Genomic DNA, 19,070 nt, shown 5'->3' with positions numbered 1-19,070 from the left:
TTGGCTATATTCCCTGCAATGTAAAAGGGGATTCTGGAGGATTTGGATACTGGAGGAAGGGGATACAATATTTATTGAAGTGGCTTGTGTTTTGTGCCAATCCTCGAGCCTGCCTGATGTTGGGATGGATCAATCTATTACCAATACAGTGGAGCACTATCAAAGAGGTTGTGGTTATAAAAGAGTTGCTGTATTACAGTCCATATGTGATTGGATAGAATCTGCAGAGACTCACACTGAAAGCAAAAGTCGCTATATTAATGTGTTGTGCTCATAAGTCATACTATACAGAAGTTTCATACATTTCACTGCAATCACATGGAAAATTGATTAAATGACTACTTCATGCCATAGCTTTGTGTTAAATTGCTATAGTTCAGACATATTTACAGAGAAAATATTAAGGTTTACATAGATTCAACAGAACAGGAAAATTCAGAAAAATATATATTTAAATGTATTCAAAACAACTACTGGAAAAAAAGCAAAGTTGTAGAATAGTCCAAATTTCATTAAATCACTATTCATGTTCCAATAACGTTTTATTTACAAAATAATACAATTAGAATTTATTCAATATGAACATGTAATTGAAAGTATTAAATTACTATTCCTACATAGATTACAAACATCATTATAGAAGAACCTTTAATTGGCTGATGGTGAAATGCATAGTTATATTTTTGTAGATACCATAAGGTCTTATACCTAGAAAAACATTAGCATGTCGTAATTCTAACAGTATCAAAACTGTATTAAAAGGCACTAAATTCTAACTCATGAAGTTTTAATTTGATTCACTTTCAAGTAAATAAAAACATCTGTACTGCCCTAATTCACCAATAAACTTAATAAGAAAAATGTACATCAAATGATAAAAATAAAAAAAATTCTTAGAAATGGAAAAAAATGAAATGAAAGTGATCTGCAACTAACTAGTATTGCTTTCCCTTTTATACTGAGTATAAATAATTTTACAAAAATGATACTTCCATCTGTGAAATATTAAAGACCTTCTAAACTGAACCTCTAAACTTAATTCAGGTAAATTAAACAGCATGTAGATAAACAGTAAAGATATGTGACTACGATTGGGTTGAGATGCAGTCTTTGACTTGCTAATGCATCTGTACCAAGCTTCCAATTTAAATTCCATTTCAGCAAGGTTTTGAGAGAACACAAAATTTTAAAAATATAAATAATGTGCACCCCAAGGAATAATGAACAAAACATAAATATGGTTAGAAATGCACACAATATAGAAATTGTCCTATTATTTTAAATGATAGAGGTTTTGCACAATATTGTTCTTATATGTTTACATTCCCAACAGGACTTTTGTCTCATGGCAGTGGATGGTAAAATTCATGGTCTTGATTGACTTGATTTGGAGGTCTGACAATCAAAACATACAGTTGCAACCTTATTGAAAATGCCCTCAAATGTATTTACATTTTTAAAATTCTATGTCTATAACATGGTAGAATCTAGAATTCATATAAAATACATAATTTCTTGGCAGTAGTTTATATGGTAAGAAGTGGTCCCAGCTCTGAGAGGACACTGGCCAATGAGTTATTATACTCATCTTGGTCATCTTAAATGCTGCAGGCTCAATAGGTTTCCAGTTCATGGCCAAGACACAAAGCTTGCTAACTTCTGCACTGCAGAGTATCTGCCTTGATGGCATCATGTGATAATACAAAGACTAATAGGTGTCCCTCAGTAACAGCTGCAGTTTTAAACAGTTATATATTCTGTTAAATGCATCTTGTATATGTTACCTTTGGTAAACTCTGGCATGGGAGAATATTGTCCTCTCTTTCACACTTCACACACAATCAACAAAAAGAGTGCATTTATTTAAAGTTTAGAAGATTAAGATATGGAAAATATAAGAAGCTAGCTGAGCTTCAGCTATCTATTTCGCTAGCTATTTAATGAGTGGATAAGAATTTTAGGCTGGTCCCCATCTAACCATTCACGCATACTGAGTCTAAACCTAATCCCTCATTACAACCAGAGAACTTCAAAGCTCCTATAAAAAGTGACCACAAACCAGAGTGCACTGTGTGCAGTCTGAACCATTCTCTGTGATTCCTCTATCTTAAAACACAGTCACTTCCATGTATGATATAGTCATCTGCTGGTCCCTGAAAAATTGAGTGGCTCAAGTGATATCAATCATTTGACAATTGGACTGCAGTTCATACCATTGGAGTCTCATGCTGCCCTGCAGTGCTAGCAATGTTAACACTACTGGCTGGAAACAAAAAGGCAGATATCAACAACCACAACCCCAGCCCTCACTGATTACATCTTTGCTGTTCAGTTTGAAGCTGTCGGATGCACTGTCGTTGAACATGGGCCCACCATGTCTCAACATTAGCTCACTCGCCATTTTGTTAAACGCTTCATCCACATTGCTAGAGTCCTTGGCGGATGTTTCAATGACACTCATGAAGTCCAACTGGCGAGCCATAGTCTGAGCCTCCTCAAAGGAAACGTCACGCTGGTCAGTCAGGTCTGATTTATTACCTGGGGAGCAGAACACACTGAAGCATGAACTTCTATACAGTCATAAACACAAAAAATCAGACTCTGTGTAAAATGTTATATTCCTTGGGTCTCTGTACTTTTGACACTGATGATTTACTGTTATTTAATTACCCTTATACGTATGCCATGTATTTAGGAAGCTGTGTAAAACATAACCACATACTAACCAAAACCTGAACCTTGTGCTACAAAATAACAAAACATAAAAAGAAATTTCACTAACCTATTAAAAGGGGAGCAATGTTAGAGCCACCGTATTTCTTGACATCTTCCATCCACTTGGGCACAGACATAAAAGAGGCCTTCTTGGTGATGTCATAGGTGATGATGGCGCCATTGGTACTGCGGTAATAGCTCTGAGTGATGGTTCGAAACCTCTCCTGTCCAGCTGTATCCCAGATCTGCAGCTAGACGAGAACAGTGGTGACTCAACAACACACGTGCTTCTGTTACAACCATCATCTACATATTGTGGTAACACTGATAACACTCTTCCTATGGAGCCTAAATTACATTTTAGAACAGTTGTATTGCAGATAGTGCATTATTAATATTAAAACCATGTTTCTGCCTTCAACCAAAATGAAATTTGGTTATCTAATACTTTGATCTTACAAGGAACACAGTACTGTAATGGCTCCTGTCTCAAAACAATAAAATGAATATACATAGTCTTTTTTTCTGAATATTTTTAAAAACAGATGACAATTGATAATAAAATAGTAATAAAATACACTCAGCTATTCCACTTCCAATTTAGTGTGTATTTGACCAACATCCACTAGAACCAGGTCTCAACCATAAAAGGACTGACATTTTGCCGAGTCATCCATTAGTAGGCATTCACAATGGAACTATACACAGCCTATAGCATCCACACATCTAAAACTAACAAACTTCCAACACGTTTACATTATAAACTATTTTTATACAATTCTGTAAACCATGTAACATAGCACTGCACCCTTGCAAGACCGAAATTATGATAAAATCTTTGGTTTGGGGACAAAGTTATTGGACATCTTATGTAACATATGTCTACAAGTCTGTCTGACTGGCCAGAGTGTTTTAATAACTTCGTTTCATTCAGCCGTCATATGTACACACACATATCTTTGTTTATTTCAAATCTGTTTTACTAAGCCAGGTTGTTCTGCCAATTAGCTAATGTTGCATAACAGTGCAATGAACCTGTCGTGCCAACTAGGCTAAATTGAAATTAACATCACACATAGCCTACAAACGAACATTTATAGCCCATTAGTTGTTTTTAAACATAGAATGATAAACAGGCAAACAAAACCCAAACACAACACACATTGGGGGAAATTATCAGACTGTACCAAGTCACTGAGTTTGTTACCTCAACAGCATAAATGACGGGAAAAAAAATGGTTATCACCGCCAGCGAACCAACCTTTACTCTTTTACCCTGAATTTCCATTGTTTTCATGGTAAAATCCACTCCGATCGTGTTTCCCTGCCTTTCGATAAATATGCCCGTCTTAAAACGCTGAACAACACAAGTTTTACCAACACCGACATCGCCAACTAAAACTATTTTGAAGACGAAATCGTAACTGTCATCAGAATCCAGCATTGACATTATGTCCAGTAAGTGATTGTCTTTATGAAGACTGTTAACTATTATAAACTGTTATCGACAGTCTTGCAAAGGCTACAAAGAACCAAACTGACGTGGATAAGTCGGCACCTGCAAAAATTGCCAACGCGGAAGAGATCTCTGACATCAACAACAGTCTTTAGGTATCCGACCTCAGTGCCTGACTAATTTGGTGCTACACGTTGTTCAAGTCGTACTCAAATATATTTGGCCACAGTTTACATTCTTGGAAAGGTGTCCTCATCTGAGGCCATTTAAAAGCATTAATGAGTATTAATATGATTAAAGTTACAGCTGACACAGCTATAAATTTAAAGGGTAAGATGATTGTCTCTCACTAGTGCGTTGCGAAAGGCATAGGCTAATAGTTACTGAAATTCTTCACAAACTTCACATCAATTGATGAAGGGTTAAATGAGTTAAAATGTTATTGTGATTTAGACCTACTCTAGATTTGTAAATAATGTTCAGCATCATACATTGGGTGCAATAATAAGCAGTGAAACAAGACATAAAATAAACTAACCACTACCTGTTATTACTTCTAAGATGTACATCTAAAATTTATTCTAAACAATATACAACTGCGGGGGGGAATTAAAAAAAGAGACCACTACAAAATTATCAGTTTCTCTAGTTTTACAATTGATGGGTGTGTGTTTGACCAGGTTGAGCAGTTTTGTTTTATTCTATAAACTACTGGCAACATTTCTTCCAAACTACAAATAAAAACATTGTATTTTAGAGCATTTTTTTTTCGTTTATGAAAATGACTAATGGTCAAAATAACAAAACAGTTACAGAAATTTCAGACCACAAATAATGCAAAGAAAACAAGCTCATATTCATTTATTATTTATATATATAAATAATATTCATATTTCAACTTAGGAGGAGTCAGTATTTGGTGGAATAATCACAGCTTGGCATGCTTTCCAGTCTTTCACATTGCTGTTGGGTAACTTTACACCACTCTTGGCACAGAAATTCCAGGAGCTCGGCTTTATTTGATGGTTTGTAACCATACATCTTCCTCTTGATTACATTCCAGAGGTTTTCAATGGGGTTCAGGTCTGGAGATTGGGTCTTGATCTAATAGGGTCTTGATCTGGTGGTCCCTAATCCACACTTTGATTGACCTGGCTGTGTGACAGAGCATTGTCCTGTTTAAAAAAAACGATCATCAGAGTTGGGGAACACTGTCAGAGCAGATGGAAGCAGTTTTGTAAGTGGCTTGATCCAAATGTCCTTCACAAAGACAAATCTGCCCGATTCTAGCCTTGCTGAAACATCCCCAGATTATCACCGATCCTGCACCAAATTTCACGGTGGGTGCGAGACACTTGCATGTAGGCCTCTCCAGGTCTATATCTAACCATTACATAACTAGGTGTTGGACAAAGCTGAAAATTGCACTCATCAGAGAAGATGACCTTACTCCAGTCTTCTATGGTCCAATCCTTACGGTCTTTCACAAACTTCAGTCTGGCTCTTCTTTGCTTCTCATTGATGAAGGGCTTTTTTCTATCTTTGCATGACTTCAGCCCTGCCCCCGGAAGCCTGTTTCGAAACATCCTCACTGTGCAATTCACCCCAGCTGCTGCATGCCGTTCTTTTTGTAGGTCACTCAACGTCATTTTACGGTGGTTAAGTGACATTCGAATGACATGGCAATCCTCACGGTCGGTAGAGAGTCGTTTTCGACCTCTGTCAGTCTGTAGATGTTGTCCCATATGTTTGCTGCTTGACCTTGGTCTTATGAACCGTAGTTTTTGAAATTTGCAACATGGAAGCAACCTGACGCTCACTGTATCCCACTGCCAGTAAAGCTACAATTGAACCCTTCTTTTCCTCATTAAGAACCATTCTTTTCAACTCTTTTGGCATGGTCTGTAGATGTATTTTTGCTACACTTCCTTTTTGGGTAGTTCTAGCACTGCTTTTCCCATCCAGCTGGTTCTATAACAAGAGAATAGTGATGACAGCAGTAGTGGTTTTTATACTGTTGCTTGTTAGAATGGGTTTTGTTAAGGTGATCACCTATTTGGCATCTCATTAATTAGAATGAGGGGTGTGTGTGTGTGTGTGTCTGTGTGTGTGTGTGTGTGTGTGTGTGTGTGTGTGTGTGTGTGTGTGAAGGAATTCAACAAACACTTGAATGGAATGGCTGCTGTACATGTGGAGATGCTGATTTAAGAAAAAAATGTAGTGGACTCTTGTATTTTCCGGAGCTGTAGCTAACAATGGAATAATTATGGTTTTATTTCAATAAAATCGATTCTGTTCATTTATATAGAGGAAAACTGCAAAAGGCAAAATTTCAGATACTTATACTTTCAAGCAAAAAAAAAGAAAAAAAATTATATATATATATATATATATATATATATATATATATATATATATATATATATATATATATATATATAACATACAAAACGATAGATGATTGGATATGGATTCTTTGGCAAGGGTCCGCGCCGTTTCCGGACGGTAAAGAACTAGGAGCGGAAGTGACGACAAAGGCGCCGAAAGTTTAAATTGGTCAAACAGAGTAGCGGTGAGACGCAGAAAAGGAAAACTGTATACGGTAAAAGAAAATAAAAAATAAAATTAATTTTTAAAAAGATAGTGAATTAGCAGATCGTTACTACTTTTTAAGAAATGGCGGAAATTAATGCAGAGAGAAACGGTAGATTGTTCTTTATTTATGTTATGTGGTTTCAGTCAAAATGCCGCATTTTGTAATGCTAGCTAACTACCTAACGCTACCTAACTTAAAGAATGGGGCAGTTAGCTTGCAACCTGTTAGCAAAATCGATAGATAGTACTTAGCTAGCTAAACAAATTTGCATTTGTTCTGTCTTTTTGTAGAAGCCGTGATGGAGAACACTTTTCCAGTCTATAAAGTAGACGACATCGTCCAGTTTTTCCGGACCGATGTTTTGACGGGTCAAGAGGCGAAACACTTTGCAAAAAGCGACATCACTCCAAACCCAAAAGTAAGGAGCTTTGCACTTTTCGCCTCTCCTTGAACTCTCCCCTGGTTGCGTGTACGCACTTGGCTAGCTATTATAGATAACTGCAAAATTATTGCTACTGACATTTACCCCTTTGAGTTTACAGGTGGACGTTATACAGCGACTCTACATGAGAGTATTGCACCTTCTCTATCGTTTCAATCCCATTGATTCCCATTACCTGGTATGTATGACTGTGATGTGTCGGTTATTAGATGGTGTTATTACAATGTGGGGAATTTTTACTCACACCATTTTAAAAATGTATGATACACGGTATGTGCAACACATTTGCATTTCACTTGATTTTTTGTGTCTTATTCCAGTGTTTTTCCACAAAGCTCATTATCCTTAACTATTTGTAGCTTGACTTACTTTCTTAGAAATGATTTAGTAGTTGCAAATTAACACATGGCTAGCTGAATTACTCAAACATGTCTGTATGAATGGTGTAATGAGAGCAAATTCTGTTTTATATTGCGATTTAGCTTGTTAAGTATGTTGTGATCTTTTAAAGAACATTTGAAATTGCTGATGTTGCAAGCAATAAATGAAAAATTTAAATTGATTTCAAAATATGTAACCTTGGCACTAACTACCTTTGAGTTTTTCTGTAGTTAATGTCTGTGTAGCTTTCAGTACATAAGCTTTTCTCACCCTTAGTACAACCCATTGTAAAACAGAAATTGTGGAGAAAATCTGGACTTTATTATGTACATTATAAAAACATAATTAACTTAATTAGTAGAAAAACCATTTCCCTGGGGCTTTGAGAATAGATAAATATTGTTTAACCATAGTTGGATAATGTAGTGAAAAGTATCAAAGGTGGTGTGAGGAGGAAGAAAATAAAATGTTTACAGAACTAGGAATTTGATGCTATTTGTGTGTGTTCTTATATGTTATTGAAAAGTTGCTATTGTTCCTTTGTTTATCTTCTAACAGGCCCCGCTGTCTGAAAACATCCAATTCCCCATGTTGCACGAAAGGGCCACACCAATTATGAGTGTTTACCTATGCATGTAAGTGGTGTGTGGGTGGGTGGGTGTGCGCACATTGAGTTGATTTCTTGCTACTATCTTAAAATGCCATCATTAAATTATTACATGTCAACGTCACTCAAATTGTATTCTCGCGTTAGAGATAAAGTTATTAGTGACCTCAGTATTTCAACAATGAATGTCTGATGCAAAACAACTTATTTGTTATTTCACGTATTTGTTAATTTAATTGTCCTTTAATTTAGGTGTCAATTTTTACCTATATGCCACATCTATGACTTTTCACTGAATGACTTGCTTAATCCAAGTAAGTAAATATCATCAATTATTGATTTTATTTATTCTTTTTAAACACCAGGTTCATCCTGTCACATTATGTTTGACAAAGTGAATAATTTTAACTTGGCTGGCAACATAATTTGCCTGCTTGTACAAGGAACGGAGTGTTGCTGTTTTGACTATTATTTCTCTAACAGTGAAATAATTCAGTGCTGGTGCATTTGCTGGTAGAATTGATGACCATTGATTATATGCTTTAGTATTCATTTTGCCTTTTAATTTCTTAGCTTATTGATTACTCTTAAGGTTTGAGCTTTTCTTTCCTCCTTTGTTACAGAAGCAAAACGAACAATCACAATTTTGAGTGGCATTCAGAATTTTCTACACTTCAGGAAACAGAGGCTGGAAATAATAGCAGCTCATCAGCAGGCTTTTGTAAGATCATTAAAACATGACTAGGCCTCTGTAGGAACACCAGATACCAGGGTTTTGTAACCGAGTACACTGTGTACAATTATTAGTTGTATTTTTGAGGGTTAATTTTATTATTGAACAACTACAGAGCTCTGTCAATCAGAAATGTTAATTAACCTCAAACCTGAATATTTAAGAAAGTAAAAGTGAGGTTATGGCTTTGTTAGAATATCTGAGTGCATAATTATTGGGCAACTACTAGTGTGTAGAATTATTATGCAGCTAAATTTAAAATGTAAAATTTTCCCCAGCTCATTAATTTCATCTGTTAAAGTGAGAATAATAAACAAACAACTCAATTTACAAATAAACATTTCAGGCCCCCCCCCCCCCCCCCCCCTCCAAAAAAAAACCAAAACATTGACCAATATAGCATAAGTCATATGCTATATGCTTAACAGTCATAAGCCTTCCATTCATGGAATATGTAGTCTCCCAAAAACTTTCCAGACAGTGATACTGTTTTGTTTGTTTTTTTTCCACCGTAAAACTCCAGTATAAGAAGGGCCCACAAGTTCTCAATAGGGTTTAGGTCAGTTGAGGAAGGGGGCCATGTCATTATTCTTTCATCTTTTAAGGTCTTTACTGGCTAGCCATGCAGTGGAGTACTTCATTGCATAAGATGGAGCATTATCTTGCATAAAAATCATGGACTTCTTGAAAGATGCAGACCTTTTCCTGTACCACTGCTTGAAGAGAGTGTCAGTAGGATTGAGAGTTGAGAGTCCATCTTCATATGAAAAGGTCCAACTAGCTCATCTTTAATAATACCAGCCCATAGCAGTACCCCACCTCCACTTTGCTGGAGTCTGAGTCAAAGTTGAGCTCTGTGCCCAGCCATGGGTCCATCCATCTGGTCCATCAAGAGTCATTCTTGTCTCATCAGTCCATAAAACCTTTGAAAAATCTGTCCTCAGATATTTCTTGGCCCAGTCTTTGTTTCACCTTATGTGTCTTGTTCACTGGTGGTCAGGGTTCAAAATTCCTTGCCTTGACCATGTCTCTGAGTACTGAACGCCTTGTACTTCTGGGCACTGCAGATAGGTTGCAGTTCTGGAATATGATGGCACTGGAGGATAATGGTGCCTTCCCGTTTGAGTCTTCTCAAATCTTTTGTGTCTTTTTTGGTCAACGTGTTTCTTGCGACCCTGTTGGCTATTTGCAACAAAACATTAGATAGGTCTGTGATCACACCTCAGTATCAGCAATTTTAAGAGTGCAGCATCCCTCTGAATTTTTTTTTACAATTTTTGACTTTTCAGGGTCCGTTTAATCTCTCTTTTGGCCCATTTTGCCTGAGAAAAAGAAGCTGCCTAATACTTATGCACACCTTGATATAGGGTGTTGATCTCCTTAGGCCACACCCTCCCTCATTACAAAAATGTACATCACCTGATATGCTTAAGTCCAATAAGCATTCAAGTTTATACAGCTTGGAGTTGGAAAATATGCATAAAAATGATATGGTTAAAATACTCTCTTACCTAATAATTGTGCATACAGTGTATACACGTCACTGACATCAAATATAAAGAATATGAAGTCACAAGGCAGTAATCATCTTAATTTAACAGCTTGCATTGTCAACCTCTTACTGCAGCGAGCAGATATGGATAAACTTCAAGCATATGCACGAGGAATTAAGGAAGCTGAAAAAAAGATAGAGAAACTGATGTATGTATATGTCGTGTAAATTGGATGAATTTCAGAATCTTGCCAAAATATCAAGACTGTTACATCTATATATAAAATAATCTACTTTTAACTTGCATTGTATGTGTACAGCACCTTTGTAATATACATTTTATAAAACATCGTCATTCAGGATCATACCACCAGAGCAGCAGGCAGAGGCTAAGGAACTGGCTGCAGCCCTCACAGAAGTAAAAAATGCTACCATGCAAGAGTCCCAGGAAGTGGTGAGCCCCTAGTGCCATCTAGACTGCTGGATTACTGATGCAGTGTTCATCAGTATGCAGGGTTTTGTTGTAGTCTTAATTGTATGAAGGGGAACACAATGAACCAAAAGCAATATACTCCATCCAAACTATTTGTATACCATACTTAAAACAAACAATTACACTCTCACTGTCTTTTTTCTGTTCACAGAACACCCTCAATGAACAGGTTGCAGAATGCAAAACAGAGATAGCAGAAAGGTCACAGAAGCTGGTATGTTCCAGTCAGTTTCAATATTTTAATTTAATTGTCCTAATTCATCCCAATAGACTATACTGTTTAAATGTAACACCCACATTATTGGAAATCCTTCATCAGTGGTCAGGTTCTCACCACAGAACTGCTCCAGTGGTGGCAGATCATTTTTGAGGCAAATGTTTGACCCAACAGTGACCCCGCAGTGACATTTGACTTAGTAGCACCACTGCTGTGCTTGATCCACTCACACGAGGGGAATATCCACTTTACCAGCCAAACCATTTAAATTGAGCAGTGGCTTTAACTTCAGTAAATAACCTGTGATTCACAGGGTAAAGGGAGACTATCAAACTAACTTGCATTGAAGAAGCTATACTGTGTAATTGTGCCGGTGATGGATCATTATTTGTGAAGCAGGTGATGAGTTCAAGTGCAATAACCACATCAGCTGTGAATAGACCTTGAAGGTTTGTTTTATAATTACATAAATTATACATTTCCTTCACAGAGCCAGAAGAAACTGGAAGTTGCCACCCAGAAGGATGAGATAGCCAAGCTGAAGTCTCAGATTGTAGAGTCCCCTGAGGAGCTCAAGAGTGAGATGGAGAAAATGAAGGAGAACATTAAGAACATCAAGAGCTCAAAAGTATGTGGACCCTGTAGGTGTGCGGTAGTGAGCTGCTATGTTTAGACATGGGTGAATGTGAGGGTTCCATAATGGTAAGTATTTGTTAATTTGCAGGTATATAAATCAATTAATATGGATATAATTGGTTATATGAGATTAAGCATATGATGGTTCCAGCACAAGCAAAAGATCCATGAGTTTTGAATGCTATGATCTAGATGTACAAAATAATAGGACCAATGTAATGCCAGGAAAACCATAACAATGAAAGCACTGAAAAAACACTTAATTGGATTGGAATATGTACAGATAGTATTGGGTAATAAGCGAGAAATAATCTGTTACCTGTGATATAACATTATTGTATGTAAGAGCTGGTATTGATGAAAGGAAAGCTATCCCTGCTCTGGGTTAGGATTGTTCTGGGTGATAACTTTGGGGCTTTTGAGTAAAACACTTCTGTATATATTTGGAGAGCTTTTTGCATGGTTCCACAAACAGAAGCTACCCATATATCAATCAGTTGAAAGGTTTGAACAGAGGTGTTTTTCAGAATAATCTCAGTTAATCACAGCTAGAAATGCATAGTTCATCACACTTAGAGCTACTTATATTTGGGATGTACAATATGCACTATATTTGTAGGAGCTGGCTGTGGAGAAACTGGTGGAGGTACAGAGCAAGGTGCAGTGTGCTAGCCAAGGTGAGGCAGAGATCCAGGCCATATTGAAACAGCTACATGACCTGCAGGCGAGCATGTGCAAGACCAACCAGCAGAAGGAAGAGGTAAAATAGTGCACACATTCTGTCCTGAATCATGCTGCTTGATTTGTTTGTTTGTCTTCAGAGTGTGTGAGGGGATGCTCATAACCAACTTCCAACAAGGCAACATTTTTAATCTAGCAAGTGGGACCACTTTTTTTTATCTAGCATTTGTGGGACCACTTCTGGGACCACTTAATCCTGAAACTTTTAGTCTGGTGAGCATAATACCGACTATGCTGATTTGTTAATCGCTTGAGCCAGTGGGACATATTTGGTTACGTTTAGTCTCTTCCATAAAAATTGTAAACTGAATATGCTTAGTTAAGAGTATAGTGCAGGTTGGATTGAGAGGAAAAATATGTTGTTTTTGAGGCAGAAGCTCTCTGTTGACTTATTCATAAAATTATGTGCAAAAAGAGGATAAAACCCGTTATGTTACACAACATGCAATTTTTCATAAGAGTTGCTAATTGTTCATTCCAGAATATTCTTCAATCAATGAACCATGGTAATAATGGAAGAGCAAGGGTTAAGGAGGAGTAATTAATCAAAGTGCAACATTGGCCTGTGTAGTACTGATAACACAGGAGACTGCAATCTGAAAATAAACTCTCCACATCACACATTTTCTTGTGCTGTGAGCACCCTGACTGAGGAGTTAAGACATTGCATATGACCACTCTTTGGGTGTTGTCACATTCCTCACATAGACAAGCATATACAATTTTGGAAATTATAATACAGGCCTATCTTTTATTTTATCAAGTGGTCACCACTGTGTGTCCCTTCGCGACATGCTGTTTTTCTCCATATTGGGGAATTAAGACGGAGTGTGTCCTTTAGAGTGGTTTAAAGGATACACACCTCCTCATAACTGTCGGGCAAGCTCATCAACCTTGAACATGAGAATCATACACCCAACCCACCCACTTTCCCGGTGGTGTTAGCCAGTATTCCTCTGCAAGTGAGCTGCTCTCTGCTTGGGCAGGTCCAGAGCCTGGCAGCACTCTCTGAGTCTCTGCAGAAAGAGCTGAAGGGTCTGAGTAATGAAGAGGGCCAGCTGAAGCGGGCACTGGCCATGAAGCTGGACAAGGAGTCCAAGCAGCACATCCGCCGGCAAAAGAAGAAGGAGCTGAAGGACCAGCACGTTCAGAATATTCTTGGGTATGAATTTAAATCGCCCCCCTCTGCCATATGTCTGTTTCATAGGATAAAACTACGTTGTGGGTAACTAACTGAAGTTAAATTTTACAAGGCAATATGACAAAATTCATGAGAAACGTGAGGAAATTGTGGAGCGGATTCAAATTATCAGTCGAGAAACCACACAGTTCAAGGACAAAATGCTGAAGCTTCGATACAGCTGCAACCACAACACTGAAAAGGCCCAGGTATGCCCTTCTACCTATTTACATTTATGGCATTTAGCTGATGCTTTTATCCAGAGCAACTTATAATTATGACTGAGTATAACTTGAGCAATTGAGGGTTAAGGGGCCCAACAGTGGCAACTTGGCAGTGGTGGGGTTTGAACCAGCAACTTTCCGATTACACTGAGCTACTATTGCCCTGTACTTGTAATGTGTTATATGATGGAACGTCTGCACTGTACTAGTCAGGTGAATTTGCCAGCTAAAACAGTACCTACGTGTCATGCTCAGCCAGTGAGAGAGACTGATCATCTCTTCTTCTCCTTTAAAGGCAATTTATGACCGATTACTTACCACACTAGAGCAGTACCACAAGCGGCTTGAAAACCTGGTGATGGAGGGAAGTGCTGACTTCACGAAAATGAAAGCAAATTTCTAGTTCAGTTAAATTAAGATAACATTGGAAAAAAAAATGTCTTACAGGTTGTAGGTAAATTGATGGGGGGTTTTTTCTGTTGCATGTTCTGTTTTCATGTCTTTTTAAATAAAACATTACAGGACAAATGCATTTTTGTAAGAGTTGTCCATTTATTTGTGTTTAGAATTGGCTATGTATACCAGCACTGCTTCTGCATTAATGCCAAAGCTACAAAAACAGTCACCCTTAGTCAGTTTGGCTTGTAACATATTTATTTAATGTTTTTATGCAAATGAGCTGTAGACATAACTGGATGGTTGATGGGGTATCATACTAGAAATAAAATCGGTGTGGAATCATTGTACAGTAACTTTCTTATACAGCAAAAATGTACCTTTCATTCAATCACAGTACAATTAGGTAGTTCAGGCATAGTAATTAATTATTCACTAATGGTTTGAATAAGTAGATCCTAAATAAATTATGTGAAGAATTGAATTTGCTTATAGGTGCCTGACAGTCAGAGGCAGGAAACCTAGTGTTCATTTGCTTTATTGCTCTTCCTCATTTCCTATTCCTGCATCTCCTCACGTTCGTTACACTTTCATTCATCTCTGAATTCATTTACCAAATAAGACATCCTACAAAACTCAGTTACATCACATAATTGAGCAACTTTTATGAAGTGTATATTTAGTGACAACTATACTGATTAAATATGATAAAAGCTATTTAACAGTAGCTAATAGATCTGTAATAATAACACTAGGGTCTACTGGGTCCATACTTGACACGCTATCCTGAAGTTGTGATCTGTAGACAACAGTAGAGGGGAAAAAAAAAAGTGACTCATGACCTTTTTCGGAACATTTGCACATTTTGGACAGGGTGAATGGCTTTTTATGGCCGTTCCATTTTGTAGTTTTTTTTTTCTATGTTTATTTTTGTTTTGACTTGTATGGGTGTTGTGTTTTCTATCCCTTTAGCACAGCTCAGAATATTCATCTGCTCTCCTGGAGACTAGAAAATTGTCATGCGTCAGTCATGCGTACATTACTTATTTGCACAGAGAAACCGCCCATCTATAAGAGCCTTTTAAATGAACAGTGTTAGTCTGTTGAAAACACAGCTGCATAATTCCAAAAAAGCCAAGAAAAGTTGCTCATAGCTTGCTGGCCTGCATTGTAGGTGCATAATTTATGTTTCAATGAAAAAAGAATGTAATTGTACAAAATATGCCTTCCTTAGAAGTTCAATAAAATACATAAAATAAAATGGCACAGAGATGTGTGCAGGTGGTGTACATCATTTGCAAGAATTTAGCCATCTAGTGGAAGTGTCAGGAAGTTATTAATTGTGGTTGGCTAGATAATCTATAAACTAAAATAAAACCAAATAAAGAATGCATGTGCCAGGGCAACATATCACTATAATACATTTATTTATGTTATAGCTTAACTATGATTAAAGTGATAGAGTTAGGCTACAACAGAAACATGGTGTTACAAGGATTTACAAAGAAAAAAGTGCCACATGAAATATGGCATCTGGGGTAAAGGTTTGTTGTACAAAATGTTCAGCAAAATCGGGACGAAATACATACTAATCAAACATAAGCAGTATGTAATGTAATGTTTAATGTGATATACAGTTTTTAGGCTACATGTGCTACCCAATTGTGGAAAAAATAAGACTGTTTATTATTCTATTGTTTCATCTTTTTAAAAAGGATAGATTAAGCAGACACCCCAATATTAAAATACTATATGGCAGGATATAACAGGCTGTGTTTCCACTTAAAATAAGCCTGGTCATCAATTTAGTATTTAAGACAGTTACGTTTAATGTTTGAAGCCACTCTCTAAAAAAAACGGACTGCAGCTGCTTTTTTTTGGCAGAGTGGAGAAACAACGAGGCCGTTCATAAGGCTTTTGGTTTCCTATTACAGCTATTTGTAACTGGTTATTTCTTCCTTAGTGAATAAGAAACTATAATATGACATCACAGGTTAATGTAAAAGTATTAAGGCAAGTAAAGTCCTCCGTGTTTTTGTTCAGTTTTGAAAAACGATGTAGACTGAGTTTCCCCAAAAGCATCATAAAGTCAAGATGATCTTTATGGAGCACATTATCTCTCATTGAAGATAATCTTAAGTACCCTGGTCGGTATAGGTAGATAGCTGGAACGATCAGATACAAAACTGAAATGGGTTGCCTTTTGTTTTTGGTAACATTGTGCTTGTGCTTGCAAAAAATAATAAATGTTAATGAAAACCTAAGGAAATTAAGGAAAAACTATAAAAATTCACTGTAAGTACTGCACATACTCAACATACATTAAATGCAGAAATTGCACCAAAAATTACAGGCAACTAGCTCATTTGCTATCAGCATGCATACATATTATGGAGGTCAGTGTCTATGATTTTAGTAGAAGTTCAGACATGCAAGTCTTTCTACCAAAGAATGGTTAAAGAAGAAAAAGGTTTTTAGAATTGCAAGGTCAAAGTACTGACCTTAGTCCAACAGAAATGCTTATACCCCAGTGGAGATTCCATGGTTAGAGTATCTGAGTGTTTGTAAACGTATGAAAATGGATGTTCATGCTTTAATGAAGGAAAATCAGCATATGCATTGATAAGCATATTGCAAAAAAATAGTTTGTTTCTTATTTGTAATGTGAAAATGTGTGAATTTTTTGTAGATTATTTAATTTAAAAAAATAGCACTTCAAAGGACCTACACTCATATATAATGGTATAGCCTGACCTTCATGTAAGATTTTTTTTATCAATATGTGCACTGATTAAGCAATTGGGGATGTGTATCTCCAGCACTGAGGCTGATGATCCGATACATTAAATCTACAACATAAGCCTTGGTAGGAATATTCCAACATCAGCTATTTGCTGTCCTGTATAAATATTTGAAAATGATTTTCTATACTTTAATAAAGCAAAAACATTCAAATTATACAATGCAAATCTAATTACATTTTTGACTCTTAACTCTGACCACACATAAGGCTTTACATTCACATAAGAGTTTTCAAGTTATACCTAGGTAAGAATATTCCATTATTTTGTTTCTGTTTCTATCATTTGAAAATGTATGTACTTTCTTTAATAAACTAAATACATTAAAATTCTGCAGTCAAATTCACATTGCACTTTTCACCTTGTATTCATGCAAGAATTGTGAATGCCATCTTTACCCAAAAATAACTTTTAGCACAAAGCAAGGCATTTAAAACAACTCCCAAATAGAAAACGAGCAAAAAGTTTTTAAACTTTTGTTTTAAAAAATAGTTTAAAAAAATAAAAAACTGAGACTAATGGGGAAAACAGGGAATATAATGATGGACACAGGAGGAGAGTAACACATTTCTAAAACATTCATTTAACCAAAAAGAAACGTGACTCACCGACCAAACAATATAACTTAACCAAACAACCACACATTAAGAACTTAAATTTGAAACAAATAAGTCAGCAGGGAGGCGCACGTCATCCTATAAGTCCTCTTCGTTCCCTCATTGGCCCAACCCAAGTTCAGTTAAGCCACCACAAGTAGTGTAGTGGGTAGTAATTTTCCTATTTACTACTACTACTACTACTACTACTATTATTATTAATAATAATAATAATAATAATAATAATAATAATAATAATAATAATAATAATAATTTATTTATATAGCACTTACAAAATTCAAATTAAATTCAAATACAAATTAAAATGCAGCTCAAAGCGCTGTACAAACAGCACTCACACACAAAATCAAAACATTTACCTAAGGATTCTTAAAAATCAGTGAAAAGATTAATAGACATTTACAACATTACACAGATTAAAATGATGGCCTCCAGCTCAACCAGTGCAGCAATAGCCTTAGCATAATTTGTGAGAAGAACTGCTGAAAATTAGCCCACTAGATTCTGAGCAACTTGAGTATTGATGTACAAGATTTTGTGATGATTTTGACTTTGGTTCATCTCAAGCTTTTGGCTTAGTAGCAAATGCTACTTCCCTTCCCTTTCCTGCCCTCCCCATTGTGGTCCAGGTGGTGTAGAGAGGAGCCCCTTGAACAGCATTATCTGGTGTACTTGGTCCTTACCATTTCTTTTGTAGCCTGTTTGACCACACCTATGACACTTGAGCTGTTCCCACCTCCCACTAAGTGTTGCTTGTTCATGGTGTACTTAATATTACAACTGCATGTTGAAGAGATCACCACCTGCATGCCCCTTGTTTCAGTCCTCCTTTACTTGCTTGCTGGGCTCTTATGAAGCTACTCTCATCAAGCCTATGATGCTTATATGCTGGGTCATGGTAATGCAGACTCTTGTACAGCTATTGGTACTGTTGATGTTGCAGTATTTGTCTGGCTCAGGTTTTTGTCTTAAGAATCTTCACCATGCTCCTAGGTTCCTGCCAAGGTGGAACGCTAACATATGCCACCAACAGGTGCAGTAATGAGTAGTTGAGTGGCTAGGTGGCTGAAAGCATACCACAGGAGACAAGATATGAAAATCTGATTACATCGAGGCACATACCATTGGCAGACAACTGTTTGTTTTGTGTGTTTTAAACACAAAAAAAGCTTCAGACAACAAAATAATAAAACCAGAATAAACGGCTAGATCTGGTTTTTACCTTCCTCTCTCTCCCCGCAATGACTGGTTAAAATATGAGCTTTATGGCCAACACTCCTGATAAATCAGGGAACTGCAAGTTGAACTACTACACCTCAGCAGGTATTTTTCTTCACTAATAC

The 19,070-nt window shown here is 36.7% G+C and overlaps 2 protein-coding genes across 6 annotated transcripts; one reads left to right on the top strand and one right to left on the bottom strand.

Moving 5' to 3' along the window:
* Positions 1–237: 237 nt before the first annotated feature.
* On the bottom strand, positions 238–4,296 carry rab43 (RAB43, member RAS oncogene family). 4 transcript variants are annotated; one of them, XM_027015287.3, is made up of 3 exons: positions 3,923–4,296; positions 2,783–2,966; positions 238–2,538 (listed from the first exon to the last, which is right to left on the bottom strand). In XM_027015287.3, the coding sequence occupies exons 1-3, from the start codon at positions 4,163–4,165 to the stop codon at positions 2,285–2,287; spliced, it is 681 nt and encodes a 226-aa protein (XP_026871088.1). In that variant the 5' UTR covers positions 4,166–4,296; the 3' UTR covers positions 238–2,284. The 4 variants fall into 4 exon arrangements, with proteins under 4 accessions (XP_026871088.1, XP_026871089.1, XP_026871091.1 ...); XM_027015288.3 differs by having other exon boundaries at positions 2,783–2,960; XM_027015290.3 differs by having other exon boundaries at positions 2,783–2,960; positions 3,977–4,295.
* Positions 4,297–6,703: 2,407 nt separating this feature from the next.
* On the top strand, positions 6,704–14,462 carry nuf2 (UF2 component of NDC80 kinetochore complex). Of its 2 annotated transcripts, none has more exons than XM_027015275.3 (14): positions 6,704–6,773; positions 7,058–7,185; positions 7,310–7,387; positions 8,149–8,225; positions 8,450–8,511; positions 8,821–8,918; positions 10,558–10,631; positions 10,783–10,876; positions 11,067–11,129; positions 11,623–11,760; positions 12,388–12,528; positions 13,496–13,671; positions 13,763–13,898; positions 14,209–14,461. In XM_027015275.3, the coding sequence occupies exons 2-14, from the start codon at positions 7,066–7,068 to the stop codon at positions 14,314–14,316; spliced, it is 1,365 nt and encodes a 454-aa protein (XP_026871076.3). In that variant the 5' UTR covers positions 6,704–6,773; positions 7,058–7,065; the 3' UTR covers positions 14,317–14,461. The 2 variants fall into 2 exon arrangements, with proteins under 2 accessions (XP_026871076.3, XP_081561652.1); XM_081705526.1 differs by having other exon boundaries at positions 6,753–6,875; positions 14,209–14,462.
* Positions 14,463–19,070: the final 4,608 nt, after the last annotated feature.

The sequence above is a fragment of the Electrophorus electricus genome, chromosome 22 (genome assembly GCF_041902795.1).
Source record: "Electrophorus electricus isolate QZ-2024a chromosome 22, ASM4190279v1, whole genome shotgun sequence".
Taxonomy (NCBI): Eukaryota; Metazoa; Chordata; class Actinopteri; order Gymnotiformes; family Gymnotidae; genus Electrophorus; species Electrophorus electricus.
This window is presented reverse-complemented; position numbering and strand designations above follow the sequence as displayed.